General features: G+C 35.0%; 2 protein-coding genes and 3 non-coding genes across 6 annotated transcripts; 3 read left to right on the top strand and 2 right to left on the bottom strand.

Moving 5' to 3' along the window:
• Positions 1 to 3,224: 3,224 nt before the first annotated feature.
• Positions 3,225 to 3,296, top strand: TRNAD-GUC (transfer RNA aspartic acid (anticodon GUC)). Its single transcript has one exon. It is a non-coding gene; the product is annotated as a tRNA-Asp (tRNA).
• A 91-nt stretch (positions 3,297 to 3,387) lies between these two features.
• TRNAD-GUC (transfer RNA aspartic acid (anticodon GUC)) lies at positions 3,388 to 3,459 on the top strand. The gene has a single exon. It is a non-coding gene; the product is annotated as a tRNA-Asp (tRNA).
• An 85-nt stretch (positions 3,460 to 3,544) lies between these two features.
• On the top strand, positions 3,545 to 3,616 carry TRNAD-GUC (transfer RNA aspartic acid (anticodon GUC)). The gene has a single exon. It is a non-coding gene; the product is annotated as a tRNA-Asp (tRNA).
• Positions 3,617 to 7,696: 4,080 nt separating this feature from the next.
• LOC125858021 (protein ASPARTIC PROTEASE IN GUARD CELL 1-like) lies at positions 7,697 to 9,666 on the bottom strand. The gene has a single exon (XM_049537694.1). It carries the CDS (start codon positions 9,459 to 9,461, stop codon positions 8,001 to 8,003), a length of 1,461 nt encoding a protein of 486 aa, XP_049393651.1. The 5' UTR covers positions 9,462 to 9,666; the 3' UTR covers positions 7,697 to 8,000.
• A 4,094-nt stretch (positions 9,667 to 13,760) lies between these two features.
• LOC125858027 (ATP-dependent Clp protease adapter protein CLPS1, chloroplastic) lies at positions 13,761 to 18,689 on the bottom strand. 2 transcript variants are annotated; one of them, XM_049537702.1, is made up of 3 exons: positions 18,486 to 18,689; positions 16,025 to 16,172; positions 13,761 to 14,214 (listed from the first exon to the last, which is right to left on the bottom strand). In XM_049537702.1, the coding sequence occupies exons 1-3, from the start codon at positions 18,553 to 18,555 to the stop codon at positions 13,953 to 13,955; spliced, it is 480 nt and encodes a 159-aa protein (XP_049393659.1). In that variant the 5' UTR covers positions 18,556 to 18,689; the 3' UTR covers positions 13,761 to 13,952. The 2 variants fall into 2 exon arrangements, with proteins under 2 accessions (XP_049393659.1, XP_049393660.1); XM_049537703.1 differs by lacking the exon at positions 18,486 to 18,689 and adding an exon at positions 17,505 to 17,644.
• Between the last annotated feature and the right edge of the window lie 790 nt (positions 18,690 to 19,479).

Here is a 19,479-nt window from a genome sequence, read left to right as displayed (position 1 = left end):
CTGAAAGACAACAAACTCAGGGAAAAAATTAACGGAACAATTCATTTGCCTGGTCAACTGTGCTACTGAGAGCAAATCAAATTTGAAAGCAGGAACCACCAATACATTTTCTAATGTATCACCAGCATGTGTTGTATAATTTCCAGTGTGTGTGACTGAAGTGGTCTCTCCATTAGGCAAGTGCACTCTCCTATCCATACCACTCATGTCATTGGAAATAGAACTTAGTCTATTTAGCTTAGAAGTCATGTGACAAGTAGCCCCTGAATCCACTATCCAACTGTCCTTATCTACACCAGTAAATAATGCTTTAGTGATAGGACCAGTTATACCTGCCATGTTTGCACTATTGACTCCTGAAGATGTTGCCTCTTCCTTATCCAGCATGTGTAAGAGCCTTTGGTATTGTCGTGGAGTAAAAGTGTGTTGAGCTGCTATAGATGGAGCCTCTTGTGATCCCTGTGACTGAGAAACTGTAGATTTATGTAGTGGAGCAAACACATCTGGTACTTGATCAACCCATACTTGATTTGCTGCACCCTGATATTGCCTATCAGTGTTTTGCATTCCCTGCATTTGTCCTGTCATACCTTGATCATATCCAGATCCAGTCCTTTCAAGTGGTGGCTTCTTTTTGAATTTCCAATCAGGAGGGTAACCATTTAACTTGAAACAATCAAGTTTAACATGCCCCTGCAATTTACTGTAATCACAGATTTGATCCCAATTCTTCTTCTTTGTTTGAGGAAATCTCACATTCCTCTGAATATGTTATCCCTTCCCTGCATATAGTGCTGTTGATTCCAATATGTCCTTGCTAGAGTGAGTGCCTGCAGTAGCCCTTTGGCTTTCATCTGCCATTATCATGGCATATGCCTTATTAACATTAGGCAATGGGTTCATCATTAGAATCTGACTTCTCGCTTGACAAAAAACTTCACTCAGTCCCATCAAAAATGCAAATAACCTCAGGTAAGCCAAATGATCTATGTAACTTCTCGATTTATCACAGTCACATGATGGTGGGGGCATAAAAGCATCAAATTCATCCCATAACAGTCTCATTTTCGTATAATATCCAGAAACAGTCAAGTTACCTTAATGTATTGTGCAAATCTCTCTATGCAACTGGTAGATCCTAGATCCATCAACCTTGTTGAATCGATCCTTGAGATCTCTCCACACCTCAGCTGCATCATCAGTGTATATAATTCCACTTAGCAATTCTTTCGAAACAGTGTTCATGATCCATGCTAGTACAAAACAATTGCACTTCTCCCATTGTTCCTCCAATTCCATCTTGTAATCACTCCTTTTACATGTTCCCAACACAAAACCCAATTTACTTTTTGCACGAAGATTGATGAGCATAGATCTGCTCCAAAGAGAATAGTTCTCTGTACCAGTGAGTTGTACTGTGGTCAGTACAGTCGCAGCAGTATCAGATGGATGAAGATACAATGGGTGATTTCATTTCTTCTCAATGGATTCAAGCGTATTTGCTTGCATCACGGTCGCATTTCCAATCACATCTAATTCTCCAGTAGTCATCTCGTCCTCTGCTTCCACAAAAGATCTTCAATGACGGAGAAGAAGAACTGCAGTTGAATTGAATCTCAATTCACAGCTTTGATACCATATTGAAAGATAATCTGGAAGATTTGTTAGAATTAACGAAGTGAAATCTTCATTCAATACAACTGGGAAATGATGGCATGAATACAATGCTATATATGCATAACTAGGAAGCTTCTAGAATATAACAGAATCTAACTAACTAACCAACTTGATGTAACTGCCTAACTAACTTGATGAAATACAATACAGAATAATTAGCTAGCTAACTAACTATCAACCCAATTGACTAATTATCATATTGATCATCCAATTCCAATAACTGGGGCGTTTGCGCACCGTCTCTTCACATGACCAAACCATCTCATTAGGAGAAAATGTACTTGTAAATAAAAGGTAAAACTAGCTATTTTGCATGTTTCCTTTTCTTTCATAGTGTAGAATAAGCATTATACAATAGAAGGATTGTCTGATGCACAAAACATCTCGCGTTAGCGGGGTCCAGAGAAGGGTCGCAGCCAAGGTTTGTGTTGTAGACAATCCACCCTAAGGCAAGTATTAGTGGTTGCTTCTATGACTCGAACTTGTAACCTATAGGTCACACAAAGATGTATATCCTACTAAAAAAAACTTACTGGCAAATGATGCAGAAAGTAATTTTCTTAAGGAAAATGTTTCATGTTTCAAACAATCTCTGATAGTTTTTTCGTCATTCTCATTTCTATTTCTGGTCTCTTTTCAATTTAGTTATTTAATTGTTGGAATATATGCTACTTTATTTGTTTCACATACTTGATTTTTAAGCTAAGGGTCTATCAGATACTGCCTTTTTATCTCTACAAGGTAGGGGTAAGGCTGTGTACACTCCATTTTCTCTAGATGCCACTTGTGGCATTACATTGAGTATGTTATTGTAATAAATATTCGAGTATATATATTTCTTACTAAGCGAAAGTCACTTGACTTGTGTGTAATTGCATTCTTCTACTAATGGCTTGAAGCATTTGACTTGTGTGTAATTGCATTCTTCTACTAATGGCTTGAAGAGCTTGTGTCATTTGGATTTGCATTTCACATTGTAAAATGAAAACGTCAATTTATTAAACGAATAGATACCTCAACACAAAGTAAAATCAATTAATGTTATGTAGCTTATAATGATTTTCTTTTATTGTCTTATGGCAAATCTCACGAGAGATTTTTATTTTTACATGTTAAGAATTTAAAATAAACATAAAACATTTTGTAGGATCATTTGGATTTCAATATTTCAACTAGGCAGCACAATCACGCTAGTTATATACTAGCTCATTATAAATGTTCTTTTAATTATGTAGCTCATATATCCCCAAATTTTATTTCAAAATTATTATTCGTTATGTGGCTTAAAGTTGAATTACCAGTAATCTTTCATTTTCACTTAAATAACTATACCCCGAAATGCTCCCGGCATAGGAGCCTACGGTTCCATTCACATACCAACCTCTTAGTCCTATAGGACTTAAGTAGGCAGTAAAAATCGTGAAGCACTAGCCTACAAGTAAGTTCATCTTCACACGCAATGCTATACTGCCTGAACTTTTGAAGTCACATACTGAAGAAGTTCATTCAATATATTAAATGCTAAGCTTCTTTTAGCATCAATTAAAGTCGTTGTAGTATAGTGGTGAGTATTCCCGCCTGTCACGCGGGTGACCCGGGTTCGATCCCCGGCAGCGGCGTACGTTTTTATGCTCTCACCGGCGACTGGTTTTTCCGATTCATAAAGCAGAATCAGGAATGAACAATATTTTACTCTAACATCACAACAAAGTCGTTGTAGTATAGTGGTAAGTATTCCCGCCTGTCACGCGGGTGACCCGGGTTCGATCCCCGGCAACGGCGAATGTTTTTTGCTCACTCACCGGCGACTCTGGTTTTTTTCAAATCACTAAGAGAAATAGGAAAATTCTACGCTATTGTATCAAAGGTCGTTGTAGTATAGTGGTAAGTATTCCCGCCTGTCACGCGGGTGACCCGGGTTCGATCCCCGGCAGCGGCGTTTTTCTTTTTAATGCTCAACCGCATTCAGATCAAACTTCCGTCGAATACTAAATTCCGATTCCGGACACACATCTAAAGCTCGATGAATGTAGTATGTGCATTTTCTAGCTACGGTCCTTTGGTCCGCCTCTTCTCCTCCCTTACTAAAAACCCTAATNTTTTAATGCTCAACCGCATTCAGATCAAACTTCCGTCGAATACTCAATTCCGATTCCGACCACACATCAGAACCGCATTCAGATCAAACTTCAGTCGGATACTAAATTCCGATTCCGGACACACATCTAAAGCTCGATGAATGTAGTATGTGCATTTTCTAGCTACGGTCCTTTGGTCCGCCTCTTCTCCTCCCTTACTAAAAACCCTAATTATACACGTAATGGAGGAGTTGGATGAGCAGCACTTCTGCAGAACTTTTTAAACTATTGCCAAAGATATGTCAATGGAGCAGTGTCTTTTTCAAAGTGTTCTTTGGAAAAGGTATTTTCCTTTTTGTGTTTCTGGGTCTCATCTTCCTGATGATTCTAATTTGCATTTTTTTTGTAGTTTCCTTTTAATGTGTGCGTTTAAATTGTTATATTGTGTTACTATTAGCTTCACAAAGTAATGTGAACACAGAAATTATTATTTTAATAAAATGGGAGATATTTTATATATAGTTACTTACTTTAACATTATAGATAGCTAGATATGTTATCAAAACGAGCTAACTTATTACGTATAGATCGTACTACTATTTTACTAGATGATACTCCATCTTGATCTGCCTTTTGTTTCTTCTTTGCTACATCTGGTGGAGTTTGTAGGATAAGTGAATTAGTGGTATGTATTAGCTTGGAACCTAATCTGGACAAAAGGTTGGCTACCTTCTTTTTTTTTTTAAATCAAAGATAGAAAAATTGTTGAGAGTGGGATTTGATCCCACTCTCAACAATTTTTCTATCTTTGATTTACAAAAAAAAGGTAGCCAACCTTTTGTCCAGATTAGGTTGGCTACCTTGTTTCCTTGACGGACCACTAATTCCCCAACTTCGTAAAAGTTGACTTGCATGACAAAATAGTGAAACTGTAAGTTATAATGATTTGATTTTCTTTATTCTGAGAATTTGGTATTGCTAAGTTATGAATAGATTAAATAATACAAATATAAAATTATAATTAAAATTATTGAATTTTGCCGGTATAGAGTTGCCAAACTAGTAGTTAAGTATAGATAGAAGGAAAATGAGTCGGTAATGCATCAAAACAATATAATGAAGACATTTATTTCATAAATGGTTTATTACTTAAGTTTGGTCGATTAATATTACTTAATGATTGTAAATAAATATAAATTGGTGCATGCACTGAATTGTTCTCATTTCTCAACAATAAATTCCTATTTTTTTTTATGGGTAAAGAATAACTCGTCTTTTATGCGAGAATTTTTCGTTTTCCCCACTGACCAGGCAAAAAAAACAAACAAACAGGCAATTCATTTATTTACTTAAATTATTCGGACTACTCAAAAAAAACAAAGTAAGAGGAAGATGGGAAATTGGGAATGGCAACCAGTTGGAATCTGGTGCTTCCACCGAACATATACGAGGTTGAGTGCGTGTGTACAGTGTGTGATGAAAATTAGATGTGCTACAAGTAAGGAGAAAGGGATGAATTTTGAACACAATCCTAAGTAACGTCTTTTGTGTTACACGATTGAGTTGGGATGAATCTTAGATTCTTTCAAAATGTATTATTGTTGTTGACGCTTATCTTGACTTGTCACTAATATGTTCATCATCTGGTTGTTGCGGAGTTGCATCATTGTTCTGGATCCCTAGTCTTACCCTTTATGATCTAATGACATGTTCGATGTTACCTTTACTGAACTAGATTTAATTGAACTTTGATTATGATGTGTCTTCTCTTGATTTGTCCAATTATAAAGACGGTATTTCTACCGATACAAATAATTTGGGAATTGAACGTTTTGATAAAGAAATGAAAAAGGAATTGTACCAACTAATATGACTAACTGATAAACCACAAGCAGCCAAAGAATGGTAAGTGACTATTAGCTCTGTGAGCCAAAGAACATGAGCGCAGTAGATTCTTATATGATGTCCCTACACTTTTAACTTATATACACGTACAAATTGTACGGTACAATGCAAATAATATTTACTCGATTAGTGGTATATCAAGTTGTCTTCATTTTAAAAATTTTGAGCAAAACTTCAAATTACGCTATGGTGGACTGAGTTAATATGATCCACTCACGAGCAACTTTATTTTGTGACACATAAAACCTATGAATATTGTGTGAGCCGTGAGGCTTGTTTTGGGTCCATCAATTTGTTTTGGGAACTACAAATATCATCCTAGGATTGATTCCCATGCAAGGTGTCCTTCATCAATGTGTCAGAAATTTTGCTAAAAATATTTAATATATATAACATGTATATATGGAAAATAATTTTTGATCAGGAGTATAATTTTCTCTATATCAAATTTAATCCTATCTCAACTAGACTCTTCATGTCCTAATCTGTGCCAACTAATGTTGGGGATACATGTCAAGTTGTGATTGAACATGGGCATATAAAGCTAAAGCAGATTAAGACATCAAAATTAAAAGGCTACCGACCGAGTTCAAGTCATTTATAGTATCTGATCCCACTACTAAAGGCAGGTATGGCCTACTTCTTAAGTGACAATATCCACACGTTGTCTCCTCCAATGGAGATTCTTCTTGTATATATCCTATATTTTTATAATAATCTCAAGCATGTGAACTCCCTTAAGCCACCTTCCTTCAACTTCAATAAGACCAATTTGTCATTTTATTAATGACTTAATTAGTGATCTTGTGTTAAAAAATCAATTTCTTAGTCACTCAACTCACTGGTGGCAGAATCTGACCATCTGCCTTGGTTATTATTATTATCATTTTTTTTTCTTTTTTCATGTATACACCAATGTAAAATCCTGAACATATCCATAATATAGTAGTTGAAGTGGATCACTCAAAACTTGCAGTGCTAGTAATATCACTCGAACAGTAGGGAAGAGTGGCCGAGTGGTCAAAAACGGCCGACTATAAATAATATACGTTCTGTATAGTGGGAATTCTACAATTGGGATCTTGAGTACTCAACAGAACCCAATAGTTTGGAGTCTAACCATATACTATGTGTCTTAAAAGAAATAGTATAGATAGCTTTGAACATATGTTTCAAATCTCTGTTTAAATTAAGCATACCTAGAATATATCAAAATGTTCATTAGTCTTGTGCTCTTAAACACACATTTTACGTGGAAAGTTTGAAGTTATAGAAAGAGTTGCAAAAAAAAAAAAGAGAAAGAGACATTTGTTTTTAGACGAAATAAAATTGAAAGACAAACAAATAGAAACAAAAAGATTAATATTTAAAATTCTGAATTTGTCACTAATACACTGATTAAGTGCAACACAAAGCTATAGGATAAAAGGCAGTTTTGAGCATTATGTGACATATGGACCAAAAATAGTTCAAAAGTTGGCATTGGAATTGTTGGGGTAACGCTAAGAACTCATGGCCTGTGTCAATGTTTCGTCACTCTTTCTCCCATTTACACAGAAAAAAACAAGTCAAAAACCAGACAGACTGCAATGGGAACTGGGAAGAGACCACCTCATGACTGATCACAAAACTTAGCTTGTTTAATTTGACTCTGACGTAAAATGCTGATGCACTTCCCCAGAATTTCATGCACAATCTAAAAAAAATATTTTATTCCAAAATGCTCACCCAAGTGGTCTCATGTTGTCCATATACAAAAGTTAAAACTCGACATGGTGCCGTGGATGTGATCACTTCTCTATTAATCAAAAATCTCAAAGTTCTAATTATGTATATGAAAAAATCCTCGTGATGGCGTATGCGGCACAAATTCAAGTACTTGCTATCCATAATGTGTAACAATAGATACTCCATTTAAAGTTGGTAGTAGAAGTTGGGTACGGTATTTATGAGGCTCTCACCAGTCAATAGCACTTTCTAGAGTTATTTAACAAACTCACATTGGACCATTCTCATCTTCCCTTCCAACCTTATACAGTATTAATTAATAATTACAGTCGTACAATCATTTAATTTCCAACTACATTTCAATCTCTCACCTTACAAATTTCCTGTGAGTAATTAAAAACTACACCCATTACATTCATAATTTAAAAAAACATTTAAAAACCATCCATAATTAATATAACTTCATTATCCATCACCTACCCTTTATTTGTTTTTTTTTTTTTCCTCTTCCAACAAAGTATACTGCTTTTAATATTTTTACAATAATAATTAATATTGGTAAAAGCAGTTACTGGAGAATGGAGATGCAATTTGTGTTTTACTATTTCCTACTCAACATTTGTCGGGGCTAAATCCAACAAGATTGTTGGCCAGGTCATAACTGACACGTGTCCCTTGCTGCTGTATGTTTCCAATAATTGATAGCGACCCATCCGTCGGAGCAAAAGCCAAGCAGAATTTTCCCGACGAATCCACCGGAATTAGGTAATTCTTCGGGTGCAATGGCAGTGTTTTGCCGCCGGAGAAATGAAACGCCAACGTCGGAACACTCGCTCTTGTCATCGACGACAAGTCGTAGCAAGTGTCAAACAGTGCGAACTGCCCGGCGGAAGGTAAATGCTGAGTGTACTTCACGAACGAGTCACGTAGAGTATTGTAAGCAGTGCTCTTTAACCGAGTCACCGCCGTTCCGGAATCCACAATTATTCCTCCGCTACCACTTCCGTCCACCTGAAACACCGACGCCGGAATCGACAGCATCTGCCCACCGACGCTGATTCCGGTGAGTCCGACGTAGAAGAAAGTGCTCCTTCTCGAGTTACGGAGTAACGGTGCTATTACGGAGTCACTGGGTCGGGCCGAATTGAAATCCAGCGTTGAGGATGAAGCAGAGTCACGGTCTACGAAACAGTAGGAAAACGAAGACGCTTTGATTTGAGTTGGTAGAGATAAAGAGCCGCCGCCTAGAGCAATCAAGCCAGCGGCACCGACGAATAGCCCTTCGTTATCATGGCCACAACCTATAGCAACTTCAGAGAACGAACCAGATTTCCCAAACGACACCGTTTCAGTTGCAAACTCTCCAACAGTGAACGAGCCGTCTCCATAAGAGACCTGGTAGAGACACGATTGACTATTAGCACAAGCCGAAACCTCAAGTGCCGAGCACTGAGCTGCATCGCAAGAGAGCCGACTGTATGTAGAAGAACTCGACGGGCTAAAAATTGGATCCGACTGCTGATAACAATCAGAGCACGGCTCACATTGAACCCAAGTGATGTCACTGCCAGTGTCAAGCACCATGTAATACTCCTTAACCGGTTGACCCAAGCCGAGCCGGGTAAAGTACTCACCGCTACCCTGACTAACTCCAGAGGTAATAGGAATCTGAAGGTCCTCAGGCTGCACCATGGTCTCCACCGGCTTGAGATCCGAGTGATTAAAGTTGTTCAACGCGAGCTGGAGCTTCTTGGTGAGTGAAGAAACTCGGGCCGAATCACGTTCGAGTCGAGAGAGAGTGAGAGCTGCATAATCTTTATGGCGGGGCTTAACAAGAGCTGAACGAGGATAAATTGAAACAGATATTGAAGAAGAATTAAAATGGGTATTCTTAATTGCTTCTTGTTGAAAATTTTGTGTAGCAGGAGTGAGAACTTGAACAGTTTTCTCAATGGATGCTGCAACATCGAAGATTTGGGTGTGAGGATGTGAAGAAGATGACAAAGAACGAGAGAGAACACATGGGACAGAAACAAGATAGATAAAAAGAAGAAATAAGCAAAATTGGGCCATTTTTTTTTATGAAAATTGAAATATGAAAAGAAAAGGAATGGAGAAGAAAAGAAAGTGAAGAAGTGAATATATGTAGAGAAGGGAAAAGCCTAAAGATGAGGGGAAATAAAAGGAAGGGAGGGGGCTCACGTCAGACTTGTTGAATCCATACAAAAGCATTTAAAACAGAGAAAGAAGCTTGATACCTGCTCTCCCTCTCTGTTTTTCTATTTCGGGTGGTCGTTCCGTGTTTGATATTTATATTAAATTCTTCACGTAATTTCGCATTAGTATGAACTACGAAAGTATTGACTAATTTGAAGTTGTTAATGAAAATTTTAGGATAACTTACCATTGTTATAGTCTTTGCTTTTACGGTGAGCACTAACCCCCACAATATAATAATTTACAAATAACACAAAACATGTAAAATGCACTAGACAAGCTTTATCCAATAAGCTGGTTCAGAATGCATTAAGGAGTGCTCGATCTCAAATCATTCATATAGATGACCACCTTTCAAACTAACTTTTGTGTTTTTTAACAGAACTAACTTTTGTGATTTTTAACAGAATTTTTGTCATGTTTAAATTCAAAATATTTGATTGAGAAATTGAGAAATCTTTTAACTATAGTCACCACAATCTTGTTGGTAGACTAGATTTCTCTTTGTTCTATTATCACTACTACTATAAAATAAGAGGTGATGTTGTCACCATCAATTAATTAATTAATTATTGTTTTTTCCTCTCTTCTTTCTAGTGTGTATCATTTTTGTCCTTGATAATCTTTTCCTTTCTAGTTTCTACTCATGCCACACTTTATCTCCCTTTTTTTCCTATTCCTCTAGCAATTATTTGCTAATTGTGGTCCAACCATAGTCAAATCAAATAGTTTCTAAAACTTAAAGATAAGTTCACAAAGAAGATCTTTTGAAATTTTGATAAACATATCAATTTTGTTGTCGACTTTCATACGTAGTTTTCTGTCAAATTATCGGCCAAATCATCCGTACAAGGAGATTACTTGAAAGATAAAAGCGAGCATGCAACAATTGTCCTCACTTGTTTGATGGCTAGGAACACATTCTAAAGTCAATCAATTTATGTGATACTTTTATTTTTTTTTAAAAAAGACTTTAAAATAATATTATTTTTTATAGTTAAAAATTAACTTTTAAAAAAATATTTATTTTTATTTATAATTAAATAATTATAGTCACACAGGTAGATGTTTAAGATTTATTTTAAATTATAAATTTCATAAGTTCTTTTTCTTTCTTAAAATTTGTGTTAAGTGAAATGATATCACATAAATTGAGGCGAAGAAAGCTCTATGTCAAATCAAATGACGTCGAATGAAGTATTTACGTGGAAGATAGTGATAATCCAATTCCTTTTTGAGAGAAAAAAATCCTTGCCTCAAATCAAGTCTTTCCTTCTCATTTTTATTTTCCCTTCTTTTACAATCAAAGAGTTTGAAACAAATGTTATCTTATATTATCGTATGTAAAACAAGTATATTTTAAAAGGTCAATTTTATAGTTAAGCGTTTTATAAATAATCAGACAAGTTTTAAAAAAATAAAAAATAAATTCATAGGTGCAAGATGCACGATGACCCATTCATAAGTTCATCATATCCTCACATACGTTTTAATCCAAAAAAAAAAAATAGTTTTGCCGCTTGAATAAATGATGTCACTCATTAACTTAAACAAATTCAAATTCATCGTTTTAAATATCAATATTCGTGAAGAAAAAGAACCGATCACCATTAAAAAAATTAGAAAAAATATATATTACGTATATATTCCTCACATCTTATATATTAAGAAAAAAAAATTAGAGTTCTTTTTTTATAAAAAGAACATCGAAACAAAAAATAGTTTTACATGGAACATGGGCTCTCTTTCTAACTCTATCTTAAAAATCTTTGTATTCACATAGGTTGTTTGTTGACTTCAATAAAAAATTCTTCTTACCTTTTCCCCTTTAAATTAAATTTTGAGGTAGAGTGTTTGGTGTTGGATTGATTTTTTCCATTTCTTTCCACTTGCAAATGTAGTTGTCAAATTAATTACAAGGCTACACCCCATCCATAATTGAAGATGGCTATAGTAAAATTAATTACTACTTGGTTACCGTGGGTAGTTCAAGCAATCAATACTTGAACTTCCCAATAATTAATGCTCGACATTATTTTAGACATAATTACAGTTTAATCTTTTTAGGTGGTTTAATTTACAAAATATTAATGAGCAAGTTGTATAGATTTTGTATTTTTTATTTAAGTATTAGTATAATAAATATACATATATGAACATATAAATGATAATATACATGATCAGCGTATGGGTATAATATTTACGGTTAGTGTTTTTCTACAGTAACAACATCAAGGACATTTATTTAGCCACCCTACTCAACAACTATTTTAAGATATCATAATCTCTAAAATTCTCTATTATTTAGAAAAATTATAAAAATCCTTTGTTGGGTAAATCTCTATCAATATTTTGGATACATTCCTATCCCTTCTCGGATACATATCTATTTTCTCTCTCGGATACATCCCTCTCCTTAAGTAATGTATCATTTGCAATGTATTGGACAACCAAGGAATGTATCCAAGAGCAATGAAAAATCCAATTTTTTTGTAATTGAGGAAACTTCCTACTCCCTCTGTTCAACAATAGTTGCTCACTATTGACTTGACACACCCCTTAAAAAATAATAAATAATAGGGGTAATATTACTATATTATTCTTTGATTTTATTAAATTTAATGCTAGAGTAGATAAATCTTAAAGTGTTCTTATTTCATCCGCGTTTTCCCTTATGGCAGATTCGAAAAGTATCCCATCTTTTAATCTTAAATCTCTTTGAAAAATGTGTTAATGATAAATAATATTTAATAGTAAGGATAAAATAGACACAAAAAGTAAATTATCTTTTGATTTTCTAAATTAGATAAGTATTATTAGACAACTATTTCTTTTTTTTAATATAGTAGACAACATAGTTGGACGGATGGAATCCTTTATTTAATCCAAATCAAGAACAAACCAATCATAGTATGCTGTGTGTATTAATTAATTTATGTACTACGCCTATAATCAATTTCAAGAGTGAGTTTAACGAGGGAAAGGGTAGATAGAATTAGTTTGAGTCATAAATAGATGAGCCTTATAAATAAAATATAAAAAATTTGGGTAAGTTTTGTAATTTTGAAAGAACTAAACAAATATATTTTAGCCCAAAACAAGTGCCCTTTTTTTTTTCTTTTTTTTTTTTTTTTTTTTTTTTTTTTTNTTTGGATATTTTGCCTATTTTTTTTCCCAAAGCTAAACAAACTTATTTCGAAAAATGGTTGCAATATTTATGGCCAAAAATTGCTGACAATTTTGAGTATTGAGGACTCAAATCATTAGTCTCATTAAAAGAAATCCAAGAACTGGACCAATCACTTTTCAATGAGCAATACTCCAATTGTTAATTGATTAACAACACATATTATGTCTGATCTTGAGCATTATGTATCACACATGAGACTTTCCATAGCGATTGCATACTCATGTTGAATCGTGTAGGATTCTAAGATCTCTACCTCAAAATGAGCTAGATTTCCAGTACTAACAAGAAGGAAAGGTGAGACACTAGAGAGATGCCTATGATGGTTACTAGGGGTGCACATGGCCGGGTTGGTTCAGATTTTTCAAATATCAAACAAAATCATTTGTGTCGGATTTTTAAATCTATAAACCAAGCCAAACCAATAAAACTTGGGTTCTTCAACTTCGGGATTTTTCGAATTTTTGGGTTTTTTCAGGTTTTTCCGGTAAAGTATAATTTACTTGTACTTCAAATATTTCTTTAGTTCTACCAAAATACAACTATCCAAGGTGTTTCTTAAGAAAATAACACAAAATATTATATGAGTAATGATACTAAAATATCCAACAAAAAAATAATAATAATGAAATCGCGTAAAACAAATATTGCAAATTAGTCATAATGAAAATGATCATAATTTAAAAGCACTAAATCATGCTAAAATAAGTTTAATAAGTATTAGTTACATGATTAAATATTAAAGAAAATTAAAATTAGATTATGTATTTAAATAAACCAATGTAAAACCATAGAACAACTTATCTATGCTGGAATAAGTGTGCGCAATTACGAGAACCTCTCATTTGCCATAAAAAGGCAAATTATTTAGTAAAGGCAAAAATGATTTGACTTGGATAGAACATAATAGAAATAGTCGATTCATATTTGGGATTGACCATACTACTTCGAATTGAGGCATAGTTGATTTGATTGATACATTTCTAGTATAACAAACTCAGCAGTCTCTGGTGCTGACATTGTTTACAGTAATATGTTCGACTTCGAGCTCAACAGACTGGAGGCAACGAGGTACTATGCCATTCTCAACATTTATGTACAATATCTATGCGGGGTTAGGCTGCTTCTTCTGAAGAATTCACCCATCGGGTTCATTTTCTTTAACAACCTCCACTGGCAGGCTCGATGGAGCTCAGCAAACCATTGCCTCTTAACTGTGTGCAATGTTCTTCTGCATCAGCTTGAGCACAAATTATCACCACTGCCAGACCATTGTGATGTGCCTCTTGCATGATATTAACAGCATTGTCGACCGTCATCCCTGGTATAACCTTCATGAGTACTTGAACAACATATTCCCTCTTGTTGAAATTGTCATTGTGCAGCATCACACGATAGGGTGGGGACATTTTCCTTGATTTTCTAAAAAAGGAAGACACAAGTTGTGATAGTAGAGTATTAGTCATTGCATTAGGGTGGGGACATTTTCCTTGATTTTCTGGAAAAGGAAGACAACAGTTGTGACTTGTGACAGTAGAGTATTAGTCATTGCATTTGTTCTTTATAGAAAGTTTATTAACTGTTGCATTTCAACCTCACAACTTGTATCATTTTCAGCAGAAACCCAGAAAGTAAAGGAATATTAGCAGTTATCCACAGGCAGTTTTCTTGATAGGCAGCTCATCAAAAGGAAACTTTCTGGTCTACTTTGGGGCGTGATCAATAGTCAACTCTTGCCTATCTTATCCATGACTAAGTAAACAAATAAACATCACCTCTCTTCTTAGGGTGAGATATATTTTGCCTAAAGAAAATTCTCGGGTGCTCCCTAAAGAAAATACTTCAGGTTTATGATCCTAGATAGATTGCCCTTTTCCTCAATCTTTACAAGAATCAACATTATTTGAACACCCTTGCTCTGTTCCTGCTATCCACCTATACCCTTTAATTGCTGCCAATTTTTGTTCTCCTCTATCATTTCCCATTTTCCACCTTAGTAGTGTTGTACAAAGTACTTATACATCACCTAAACAAAAATCCAGTAATATGCACCCACGGATGAGGTCTAGTGGCCAATGAAGTGAGTTGATAGCCATGAGGTCTCAGGATCAAATTGCACCAGCAACAAAAAAAACTAGGTAATTTCTTACAATCAGTCCAAGCCTTTGTGGACACCGTTATCCTATACCTATGTTGGTGGGAGGTAGCAGGTACACCATGGAATTTAGCGGAGGGAGTTGGAAATTCATTTCTCCATTTGAAAACATAAGGATTCTGTTGATTGGAGTCATGAATGGTATCACCTGAGCTGTGGTTTTCTCCCAGTGGAAATTGGGACTTCGGAATTATTAGGTTGTCTCTGTGTAAGGTAGAAGAACAAGTGATTAAATAGTTTAGTATAGATGAGGCTGGAATCTGGATGGCGCAGTGGTTGGAGTTTGACAGTAAGCCAGTTTGCAACGACAAAGTACAGTGTAGGAGAATGAAGCATTAAAAGACTTATTCTGGATTTGGAAAGACAGGATGGAATGACCTCGTTCAATTGACAAATAACTGCCCAGTAACCACATCAGTAGAGAGTATTTCAGGGTAGTTTCTACTTTTCTTTCACTACGGAAAATATAGTCCAGGAAAAGGAACAGTAACAGGTCCACCAAACAAGAAATATAGCAACTGAAGAATGAAAAATTACGTGTAGTTGTATATATGGATATTGGGTGCTTCCTTTTATCAACCGCACATACAGAAGAAAGAATAAATTATCTTCCTATTCACTTTGGAAAAGGGTCTACAAAGAGAAGGCAATGATCTGACGTTGACATGATTGGACTTGGTATTACTTTAACTTCAATTCTATGTCTAACTCTATATTATTCTTATGACAACAACATACCCAGTGTAGTACCACAAACTGGGTTCTAGGGAGGGTAGAGTGTATGCAAACCATATCTCTACCTCAGAGGTAGATAATATGTTATTATTATGATCCACCAATCTATTAGCTGTCTACGTATGAGGATGATTCCAATCAACTCTACTTTTCACAGATAAGAAACAGAAAAGAATAGACAAAGTACTCTTAATTTTGGAAGTAGTTGAGATGTCACTTGGCGGAGACACGTAAACGTGCAAGAGCAGAATCAAAAAGTTTCAGACTCGTGAAAGAACAGTAAAGCCTTTAGAACCTGAGTTAGTTGAAACAACACATACTTCACAATTGAGGAATCCATACCTCAAGTCAAACTCAGATTCACGCCCAGGAGTTGTTTTCTCTATAACAGGCTTCTCCAACAACCCACCACCTTTGCCTGATCCTGCTATAGACATTGCCATTAAAGCATTCCGATTTGTCCATTGTTTTTGGCGAGGTTTCTTATCTCCTGTATCACATAAGCCGACAATTCAATCTTATACCAAGTTACAAACATACGTGAGTCAAAATTCATGAAGAATACAGTGGCAGTTCATGAATTCTCCAACTTATGTACACATATTCTAGTTATATATACATTCGATACAGAGTAATCACTCTGGGTTACTGAAGAGTCGTCTGACTTCTCAGTGACCGAATTAGAAAGGTTTTTATCTACTACTAAGTGCGTTGACAGGCTCAGATTCAAAATTACATAAACGTGTTTCAATTAATGCTCTAGTAAATAGTATTCATTAAATCCATGATATCTCGAAACCAATACATCTCTCTTGGATCAACTTCGAAACTTAACTAGTTTTGAATGGAAGAACGATCAACAGTTTCTAAGAATACTAATGACTAGGTAACGTGATTTGGTCGACCAGCCAAAGATGCAGATAACCAATCATCTCTTCAACTTGGACTCTCATAGTTCTCTCACAAATTTCGGTCCTTTTCAGTGAAGAAAACACCCCCATTTCTGCCCCAGTAAAAGTTCAAAGTTCAATTTTACTCTTTACTTTAAGTTATTGTGAATGTTTCAAGAACAACATACGCAGTGCAATTCCACAAGTGGAGTCTAAGTAGGGTGGCATGTATGATGCCTTACTCCTATCTTGTGAAGGTATAGAAGTTGTTTCCGATAGACCCTTGAATGTTTCAAATGGAAGAATAGCGTAAAGAGCCTTGTCTCTACAGCCCCCACCCACCCCAACACACACACAACCTCCAATTGACACTCTTTTTCGTGTATTGTGTGTATGATCGCTATTACTTTGGGGTAATCACTAGACATCAGGGTTTTCAAAGACCGTAACTTTTTCTCTGTTTTTCACTCTAAATGCACATAAGAGATATTGAAAGCCAAGAATTCATGAACCCCATCTCAGGCAAGCAAGGATAATACTCCCTCAGTTTCAAAAAGAATGACCTAATTTGACATGGAACGGAGTTTAAGAAAAGAAAGAAGACTTTTTAATCTTGTGGTTCTAAATTAAAGTTATGTCAAATGTACCAAAATACCCTTTTATCTTGTGGCTTTAAACATGCCACGTGGAAAGTCAAAGTTAAATTGTTGCCAAAAAAGGAAAGGGGTCATTCCTTTTGAAACATACTAAAAATGAAATTGGGACATTCTTTCTTAAAAAGAGGGAGTACATAAATTTCACACAGAAACATTCAAGAAAGCAAACTATTCCCATTAAATAGCCACAATCTCTCAAAAGAACAAGCAATTCTTGGTGAAACAACAATAAAGATTAACAGTTAACATATCCAATAGAGAGAAAGATGGGTTTACCAGGTTTTGGTTGGAAGATTTGATGGGGAGAAAGTGCGACTCGGCCACAAATGGCAGTCTCCATGACCATACCTCCTCTCTCTCTCTATAAATTTCTCTTACCTCCTACCACACACGCACAACACTGCTAATATTCATTAAATCCATGATATCTCGAAACCATTACATTTCTCATGGACCAACTTCGAAACTTTACTGGTTTCAAATGGAAGAATGATCACCAGTTCACAAAATACTAATGACTAGGTAACCATGACTGGTCGACCAGCCAAAGATGCAGATAGGCAATCATCTCTTCAACTTGGACTCTCATAGTTCTCTCACAAATTTTGGTCCTTTTCAGTGAAGAAAACAGCCCATTTCTGCCCAGTAAAAGTTCAATGTTCAATTTTACTCTTACTTTAAGCTATTATGAATGTTACAGGAAGAAGAAGAAGAACAACACATCCAGTGTAATCCCACAAGTAGGGTCTAGGTAGGGTGGTGTTATGCAGCCTTACCCCTACCTTGTGAAGGTGGAGGTGGAGAGTTTGTTTCTGATAGACCCTCGAGTGTGAAAATAGCATAAAGAACCTTATCTCTACACCAACCCCCGCTCCCCCACCCCCCCCCACACACACACAGAGCCCTCAATTGATACTCTTTTTCCTGTATTGTGTTTCTGGTCGCTCTTAGTTTGGGGTAATCACTAGACATCAGGGTTTTCAAATCCAGATCAATGACGGTAACTTTTTCTCTGTTTTTCACTCTAAATGCACGTAAGAGAAATTGAAAGCCAAGAATTAACGAACCCCATCTCAGGCAAGCAAGAATAATCCATAAATTTCAAATAGAAACATTCAAGAAAGCAAACTATTGCAGTTAAATAGCCACAACCTCTCAAAAGAACAAGCAATTCTTGGTGAAACAACAATAAGGATTCAAGAATCAATCAATTAACTTATACAATACAGAGGAATAGAGAGAGGAAGATGGGTTTACCAGGTTTAGGTTGGAAGATTTGATGAGGAGAAAGAGCAACTCGGCCACAAATAGCAGTCTCCATGACCATAACTCCTCTCTCTCAATATCTCTCTCACCTCCCACCACACACGCACAACACTACTACTACTACCACTGATCTCTGATTTTATAGTCTATCACAAATTTGTTCTCTTTTTTTTTTCACCTGAAAATTTATATATAGTACTAACTGCTAAATAAGAAATAAAATTAAATGAGTGGTTGGTACTATAAACAGTCGATCAAGATTCAAGTCCTTCACACATATGGAAAATAGACACGTATCAGTTTTTGTGAAATCACAACCCTTTCCTTCTTTTCTTATCTTAATACTTGTTAGTTGTTGGTTATTATATTATTTTATTATTATTTTTTTCTTGAATAAATTTATATTGCTTTTCTTATCAATTTTCATGTGTTTTTATTTCATTTTTTTTTATAATTATTTTGATTTAATACACTCAAATTGAGCATATTTCTAAAACAACTTTTCTATCTTTGATAATGTCTATTTTTTATATCTCACTTGTGAGATTATATTGAGTATATGATTGTAAATATTTTGATCTTTTTAGTTTAATGCTTTAGAGATATAATTAACAAAAATAATTCATGTTTGTATAAGCTTAAAATAGTTCCTCAAAAAAAAAATATTTCAGTAGTTTTGATTCCTTAATCAAAATATTGTTAATTTCAACAAAATTGTAAAGTTTTTTTTTTTTTTTAATGAAAACTCATATTGAGAAGTCAAGTTTTTATGGTTTGTGTTGCTTTTTATCTACCTTTTTTTTCTTCTTTATTTGATGTAGTTTTGGGTGATCCAATTTTTGAGTTCTAAAAAGACATTTTTGATGTTTTTAATTAATTCAATTTTTTTCACATTTCCTGTTAAATATAACTTTTGGGATTCAATCTTGACGTGTCTTTCCCTTTTTAGTAACCAATTTTTTTTACAAATCAATTATTATATTAA

Source organism: Solanum stenotomum, chromosome 3, assembly GCF_019186545.1.
Source record: "Solanum stenotomum isolate F172 chromosome 3, ASM1918654v1, whole genome shotgun sequence".
Classification (NCBI taxonomy): domain Eukaryota; kingdom Viridiplantae; phylum Streptophyta; class Magnoliopsida; order Solanales; family Solanaceae; genus Solanum; species Solanum stenotomum.
The sequence above is the reverse complement of the archived record's forward strand: the minus strand, read 5'-3'. Positions and strand labels throughout refer to the sequence as shown.